Source organism: Pseudorca crassidens, chromosome 11, assembly GCF_039906515.1.
Source record: "Pseudorca crassidens isolate mPseCra1 chromosome 11, mPseCra1.hap1, whole genome shotgun sequence".
Classification (NCBI taxonomy): domain Eukaryota; kingdom Metazoa; phylum Chordata; class Mammalia; order Artiodactyla; family Delphinidae; genus Pseudorca; species Pseudorca crassidens.
Genome location: NC_090306.1, coordinates 72,853,476 through 72,862,175, shown reverse-complemented (window position 1 = coordinate 72,862,175; position 8,700 = coordinate 72,853,476). Strand labels below are relative to the sequence as shown.

At 32.9% G+C, this 8,700-nt stretch overlaps 1 protein-coding gene across 2 annotated transcripts in view; it reads right to left on the bottom strand.

Moving 5' to 3' along the window:
• Nucleotides 1-241: 241 nt before the first annotated feature.
• Nucleotides 242-8,700, bottom strand: part of NTS (neurotensin) — a 71,168-nt gene continuing 62,709 nt past the window's right edge. For both annotated transcript variants that reach the window (XM_067698737.1, XM_067698738.1), the window contains exons 4-5: nt 3,208-3,432; nt 242-947 (exon numbers count right to left, since the gene is read on the bottom strand). In XM_067698737.1, coding sequence (XP_067554838.1) covers nt 795-947; nt 3,208-3,432 — 378 coding nt within the window. In that variant the 3' untranslated portion in view covers nt 242-794. The remainder of the gene's footprint in view (nt 948-3,207; nt 3,433-8,700) is intronic.

Here is an 8,700-nt window from a genome sequence, read left to right as displayed (position 1 = left end):
GTTATTTCAAATATGCCTTTTGCCTCAGAAATGGTCTCCTAAGTGGGAAAAATATTAGTCACATAAATTCCTCAGTGAGGTTAAAAATAAAGCTATCATTTACTGGATGTGAGGGAAAAATGTCAATAAAGGGTAACTCTTCTAATGATAGTAAATCTGCAAAGAAACATGGTTCTGATGGCTTGTTGTTTTTTTTGTTAGCTATTAAGTTTATTTAACAGAAAAACAAATTCAGTTGAAGATCATTCATTAAGATAAGCAGAATTAACAATAATTCATTAAACATTCTTTGAAGATGGTCCTATTTTACTACTATTACCTTCCCCATATCTGAGAGATTCATGAGTAAGTCTTAGAAGAGAGCACGTATTTCTTTTAATTCGATAAAACATTCAGTCAGATAATAAAACAGGTGCTATTATTTTGTTTGGGGTTAATGACATGTAAGCTAGACTTTGCCATAAGACTCTGTTCTAATCTCTTATAATTTGGTTTAGAATGTCAAACATTTTGACTGTTTCAACAACCCATTAAGTGCTTTGCAAAATGACAAAACGTTCTACATATGACTTAATTCATATCTACTCCAGTTATACACAACACATCATGCTCAAGACCTAGATTTATTTGAAAACACTTAGTCCAATTTATATTAATGCAGAAAAATCACATCTAATAAACCACAATTGTAGCAGAGACAAAATAATTGTGTTCTGTCATATTTCCACACAAATATAATTTGATATTTAATTAAAGGACGGTAAATCACAATCACGTGTAAATAAAATATCCTCTCAGTAGTAGTAAGAACCTCTTTTGAGTATGTAGGGTCTTCTGGGTTTACTCTCATACAGCTGCCGTTTCAGAATGTAAGGAATTTTTCTCTTTATAACTTCTTCCTTTTCATTTCTGTCATTTCCAGTATCAAGAACCTCTTCCTGAATCAACTGCAAGATAGACCGAATATGAATGAAACATACATGCATAAAGTCTTCCATTTCAGAGTATTTGTCTACCTTTTATCTCATTTGCTATTCAGACAGTAAGATATATGTGGATGAGATGTATGCAGTTCACAACAATTCAATGTTTTGCCCAAGAACAGGTGGCTATCAAGTGGCTGAGACAGGATGAGAACATGATTTTTCTGATTCTCTGTTCTGTGCTCTTAGTTCATCAGGCCAGCCTTTAAAATTTGTTTTCTATATTTGTCAAGGCCATATATTAATACCTCCAAATGAAGGAACACACTTAATATAATTTTGAGTATTTTTCTTTAATTTATGGTAGACCAAAAGATGGAAATATATCATAAATCACAACAAATACAAAGTTTTGAATCTAGTAAACCAGGTTTGGCCTCAAAGGTCAATAGAATTTTATATTCAATTAAGTTAATTACTGATTTGACTTGAAAGCCATTCTAAAGATCTATTTCTCAGTCAAAGAGAGAGGAATGCTTGTTCTGCTTACTTGTTCAGCTGTTGTAGAAATTAACATATGTGAAAGCTCTGTTTAAATGGTAAAGATCTTTAGATTGTGCTGTTTAATAGTTAATCATTAAAAGCAAGTTCACATTCAAAAACTCAAGGGAGTTAATCTCTATGTAGAATCTTGTCTAATACCTCATCAAATATGCTGCATTCTAAAATTAGTTCCAAACACTTTTTCTGATAGTACTGTTCTGATTCAAATGTTCCGCTGGCATAAAATATTTAGGAACTCTTTCCAGAGTTTTGCACATGATTTACACAAAATTTTTTTTAAAATCAACGCTCAAGGTAAGAACTGTATTCATATCTGTGAATGTCTTCTAAACTTTGGGGTGACTATAACTAATACTGACAGCAGAGTAAGTTTTTAATCATAACCCGTATGCATTGAATCGTATCACAAGTACTTTATTTCAACCCACAGCTGTTCAATTTCATAGAAGGAAAAACAGCTACTGTCAGACAATCTAGTTTCTTAATCTTTTGTTTCTCTGTGCACATAGTCTGTAATTGTACTACACTCTGAATAATACCATCATTTTATTTTAAATCACTCAACAACATTTAAAATAGCAAAAGTTTTAATCTTATGTGCACCTGATTTGTCTGTATTATAGTTTATTGAGGGTTTTTTTTTTCCTGGATAAACAGCACATAATTGATATTTCCCTATGTTAAAATTAGTATTTTTCAAGTTTTATTGATGTAATATTTTAAAGAGAAAATCATTTAGCTGGAATTGGAATTAAGGGATAAACAGTCCAGCAAGAAAAATTAAAACTAGATTTTTTTTTTTAATCTGGAAAATATCATTTTGTTTACAAGTTAGAATAAACACTAGAAGTTCTGCATTTCATTTCCTCTTTTCCACAGGGTATCTCTGGGACAGTGTGTTATAGAGATTGTTATATTAGCAGGAAAGGCATCCTCAGACCCTCAGATCCCCAGTGTTGGTATAAGCCCAGAATATGAAACATGAAGTAAATTTCTCTTCGGGGTTAATCTGAAAGAAATATTTCCCTTGTCGGGAAAATTTTAAAATTTTCTTCTTATTTTTTCTTAAAGCATTTTCATTTCTCTTTTCTCTTCCAAAAATTTCCAAACCAAAGGTGGTGAGTCACCAGTGTAGTATTTAATAGAACTGATTCATCCAGTCCTTTGTGGTAGTTCTGGATAATGAAATTGGGCTGTACTAGCCATAGTGGACCTCGTTTAGCTTCTAAGGATGATTGAAATCCACAATCCACACATTCAATTAAAATAGAAATATGCATATATCCTTATCATTCTGGTTTTATTTGCCTAATATATTCAAATAAAACTGGAACCTTTTGTGTTCTGTGTTTGTTTATAAATAAACACACATGACTTATGTGTTTCTAAGAAAACATTTTGAGTTTCCTAAATTTCTTAGGCATGCCACCACCACCACCAAAAACTGCCTAACCATGCCATCCACAATAAAAGCATATGTACCAAATCTGCCCTAAGACAGATCCCCCTTTTAAGACCAAAGAAAAGATATTTTGCTAAACTCCAAATATTTGCAGGACACTTTGAAGATCTGAAGGAATGTTAACCTCAACACATGGTTTATTCTTCCTTAATATTTGTAATTCTTCCTGTTATGATAATGATCAGGATTAAAAAAATCAGTACAAATGACAGTTAACTAGTATAACCACAATCATATTCGTATTTTGTTTTTGTTTACCTCCCAGTGTTGAAAGGCCCTGCTGTGACAGATTTTTCGGAGCTGGTATATTGTCAGCATTGCTTCCAAGCTAAAGCCATCTAAGGTAGTTGGAAATTTCCTTCTTGTAATAAGCTCCTCCTCAGGAAACTCTCCTGTTTCCTCGGCTTGGCTGTTCTGGTTATTTATAAGACTGCACACATTCAGCAGGCTCATTTTCCAAGAGGGAACACTTGCTTTACTGATCTGAAATGTAGAAAGAAATAGTTAATGCAATTAAAATTTGTGTTGTAAGAGTTAGAAATCAATTTCTATTGTGCTAAGCCATTACCTTTTAAGACCTAATTGTTAGTCTAGCCAAATAAAAACACTGTTATTAATTAGTAACTTCATATCACAAAGTTGAATAGTGTCGATACTTCATATCTTCTATTTATCAAATGCCATAAAGTTAATACACATACACACATACATGAGCAAAGCAAGAAAGAAAATAGAAATTACAGTAAGTAGAAATACATAAATATATATGTATATATCACAGGTGAAAATATTAAAAATACCACTCTCTCCTTATTACACTTCAGTTTAGTGTCTAATGGAACAGCGGCCAAGGTGATACTAATAGATTTGGATAATTACAGTAGTGTGAGACCACGAATCTATTCCACACATTAATAGTTGTCACAGGTAGCATCACAGATGATCAATTTATTTATTTGAAAATTATAATTTTCTAAAATATCCTTTTCTAATAAGATCTTGTCTGAAACCATTATTACCATAATTAACAACTTTCTCATTTGCCAATTTTTGGAGAAACTAAGTGTGAAATAACTTATAAAACTTAACAAGCATCTCAAAGGGCATAGATGAAGAAAAGCATAAATTTTTTCTAAAGAACATAAAAAAAGCTTTTTTGAATGACCACAAAGCTGTGATGAGAAGATTCAAAAATATTAGTATCAATTTTATTGGTGTCAATTCTCTCTGAATTATTCTCCAAATGCAATGCAATTCCAAATCAAAGTTCCAATTTGGAAAATATGGGGAGACTGGAAGTTTAGAGGAGGGAGTGTAGCAAAACAATTATGAAGTTAATTTGGAAGTATGAATATGTGAGAACTAAGAAGACTTAGAAAAATAAAAAGGTAATGAGGAAGGACTTACTCTACCAGATATTAAAATGTATCTTAAAGCTGCAGTAATCAAAGAGTGAATTAATAGAACAAGCATAAATATAAAACTCAACAAAAGAGAATATAATGTCCAAAATTTGATCCAAGTAAATATGATTGAAGAGCGTTATAGCAAAGTTTGCATTTGAAGTCCTTGGGACAGTTGGCTATGGGGAAATCTGGATTTAGATCTAGTTATAACTTTTATTGACATATTATAGTCTAACAATATCCAGATGGGTTAAATATGAGTAAAAATAAAAATATGTAAATATATAGAATTTATTTTATAAATTTGGAAAAATATTGTTAAGCAAATATCCAAACCAGAATCCATAAAGGAAAAGATAATTTAAAATACATAAATGTGTAAATTATCTCTCAAAAATTAACAGCGTGAACTAAAATCAAAAGCAAGACATACTGTAAAAGCTGCCACAAAATGTTAATATACCTAACAGAGGTGGAGCTCTTCCAAAAGAAACTGGTGGATGCCCCAATTAAAAAACAAACAAACAAAACAAAACAAGAACAAAAAAACACTTAAAAAGTGTTCAACCTCAGATAAATAATATGAGCAGAATCGCTGTCAAAGAATCGCTATCAAAGAAGAAATATGGAACAGAAATATGTGGAATGATGTTCAACTTGGCTACTATCAGATCAGAAGACCCTAAAAAGTATAAGTACACTTGATGTACTTATGAGGATATGGAGAAACAGACACTTTCTCTTCTAAATATTTGTTGGTCTGAGTATATATTGGTATAATTTCTTGAAAGGTGTTTTGGCAATATGTATAAAAATTGTAAATGTTCATACCCTTTGATTAAGACTTTACCTTAGGGACATGCAAATCTGTGAGTACAAAAATATTCACTATAATGTTTTCAAACAGTTTGGAAATACATTCAACTATGCCCCTCGAATGTGATTATCAGCCTGTTCTTGAATTTTTCTGCTATGGGAAACTTAGAGGCAGCATGCTCCACTGTGTGGCAGTAACACCTTATGTCTTGTCAATTAATGGGATAGTACAATTTTACATTCGGAAAGCTCTTTAGAGATCATCTGATTGAGTGTTTTCCTTAGAACACTAGCTCTGTACTCACTGTTTTTAAAAAGGAGTTCCACTGTCAAGAGAATTGGAAAACTTGAGTTTAAAGGAAGTTTAAAGGAAATTTAAAGGCTTCTTGAGCTTTTTACTTGCAAATATTCATTGTAATGTTTCAACGGTGCTAACATAATATCCAATGCTCCCCAAACTAATTGACCATATAATGCTTTATTCATAAAGTATCTGTCAGGACTTGTGTTGTCTGATTATTTTTTTGGATGAGGAAACTGAGTAAAGCATTTTGTTCTCTTCTGCCAGTTAAAACAGTCACTGCATCACTCACTAGTATACTATTTAATATCACCTTAGCCCCTGTCATACTTTGGAAGCACCGCAGAGAGGGCACTTTTGACCATAGGATGTCTAAATAGACATGTATTTAAGAACATTTCTTATAAGGTTTAAATAGTTCACTCAAGAAAATGACACTCTGTCTTTGATGAAATCTGAGTTAGGATCCTCTGAGCCCTCTTCTTGACGAGGTCCCAACCTTGGGCTCTGTCCTTGGTCTACTTAGTCCAGTTTTAGCAAGAATCCTTCTGAGTCAAGTTAGCAAAAATGCCCCACCATTGATACCTGATCATCGTAGGATTCTATTGAGTTGTCTAGCAAGAATCCTCCTAGATTTAGAGTTTCCTCAGTAATTTTCCATACAATGATCCACCCCAACCCTGTTCCTTGGCTGTAAATCCACACTTGTCCTTGTTGTGCTTGGAGTTAAGCCTGATCTTTGCAAAACCATAGTTCCTCTTGAATAAAGTCTTCCTTGCTACCTTTAACAAGTGTCATGAATAATTTTCTTTAACAATAAACATTCTTATTTATTAAATTATTTTACGTAAATGTCTATAATAGACCTAAGCCTATAGATAAGAAATTTAGAATATTGTCTTCTCTTGCTTTTAAAATGAGGAAAACAAGAATATTTGTGGTTCTTACTTAGCATTATTTGATTAAACTCCTAATACTGAATAAGATCCTGGTCAAATTTTGGTTTCCTTAATTAAATGGGACCTAATCTATATTACTAGTGGTCACTATCTATAATACACTGAAATCAAATGTATTACAAGCATTTGAATTGGTGAATTGGTGAATTCATGGTGAATTCAAGTATTTCACCTAAGTAAAAATAAAGTCATCTGTGGTGGAGCCCTGAAGTTCTTACAGCTGAATACAAAAGGTAAGGGCTAGTAATAAATCCTAGATTCTTATTGTTAGTACATAAATATTTATTAAACTCTTACTGTATTCAAGGCATTGAATTTGATCACAGAAAATTACATCATTCCAGCAGCTTTTTGAGAGCCTAAAGAAAACATATTCTTTTCTTCAAAGTTCTCTTTCTTAATAAAACTATACCAAAGCACTACCACTGGTAATAAAGAGAATTGTATTGTGAGAACTAATTTCTTTATCTTCCCCTTCTCTTCAAGCTTTGGAATCTCTCTTGGCCTTCTCTTGCTTAAGAGTATTTCTACATTAGTATTTCAATGTCTAAATAGTTTTACTTTAAAAATTGAAATTACCTTTAGAGTGGAAAGAAGAAAACTGAAGCTTTCTGAAGCTTTTAATAATGGAGTTATACCAATAACAAATACTATTCTTTCAAAATTTTAGATACAGTATATTGGTTAAAATGGTCAAAAGTTTAGACTTTTCATTTGCATAGAACACTACACACACCAAAAACTAATTGAATCACAGAGAAATAAGTGATAGTAGTTTTATAAAAAATAAGAAATGAGCTTTATGTTCCCATCCTAGCAGCAAAATTGGGATAATTATGCTTCTGGGTGCTTCCTCATCATAGTCTGTATTTTACTTATTTCAAGTAAAAAAGGAGGCAATGGGATTCAATTTTTCTTCCATGATCTGTTTTAGAGATATGTCCCATGACTGAATGAGAGCGGTATATGTTATTCTGTCTATACTTTGGCTACGTATTTCTCTTAAGAATAAAACTAAACCACTTCATATACTGAAATTGTTTTTCCCTTGCAGCATCTTGGCCAGGGAAGGAATCATAACCTCTACTCCCACAGTTTTGCAAAGTAGCTGGCAATCCCCACACCATATCACATTTTGGAGATTATTTAGGACCTTTATTTGTCTACATAAACTTGAAATCATAGAGGCAATATCTCTACCAAGACACTAAGGCATACTAATCTGTTCCATTTTTCAAAACAGACTATTAACTTCACTTGTCTTCCTATTTATGAGTTGAAGCGATTATAGCCATTGCTATTCTGATTGAGTATTAAACAAAGGATCCATTATCTTAAGGTTAAATGTATTTGTTCACTGAGTTTTAATGACTAAATGAAATTTGATCATTCTTGATAGGAAACCCACCAAATTATGGTAGAATTTGGTTTCAATGTGTTCAACTTTTGTAGATCTGGGCAATTGTGGAAATATATAGGTACTTAAATTTTCCCCAAATGCCTTTTAAGGACCATAGTAGAAAACGTCTTTGTTAGCTCTGAGATGACAGTGACCCACATTCTCATACAAACACAGAAATGGCTATTACCCCTTCACACCCACTATTGAACACAATTCTACTTCTATGCTAGGGGTTGTTGCACCTGGAACATGCTCATCCAATTAGGGAAGAGGCAGGAGGAGTCCTGAGCATTTCCTTTCTTACCACAGCGCCTGTGGAATCCTCAGCATTACAACAGTGATTGCACCGGGTGACTGCCTCACCTCAAGACATGTTCTTCTTTGAGAAACATCTTTCGGTTGGGAACCCTGTTCTCCAACTCTACATCTAGATACACACTGATTAACTCACTCCGGGTAAATCAAGATTGTGTGGTAGTGTGGTAATTGGGTATATTCTAATTGAGTTTTATTCCTAGGTACAGGCTGGAATCTAAAAACCTTGCTTTCAAGACCCCGGGAGGAATAATAAGGTCCAGTACAAAGTTTCACCTGATTCAATAAAAACAATAAGCAGGTACCAATAACACTTCTGTTATGAGGAGAATTTAAATCCAGGTGTGGACTTAATGTAAATGTCTAGGAGATCATAAACTCCAACCCCAACGTTTAAAAATAAGGAAACAAAGGCAAGCAATGTTAACTAATCCCCTTGCTTAAGATCAAATAGTTCATAAATCACAGCTGTGGGATTAGATCTCAAGGCTTCTGTTTGCCAGTCTATTGCTCTTTACTCTCTACCACATTTCTTTCATGGGTTTCGTGAAC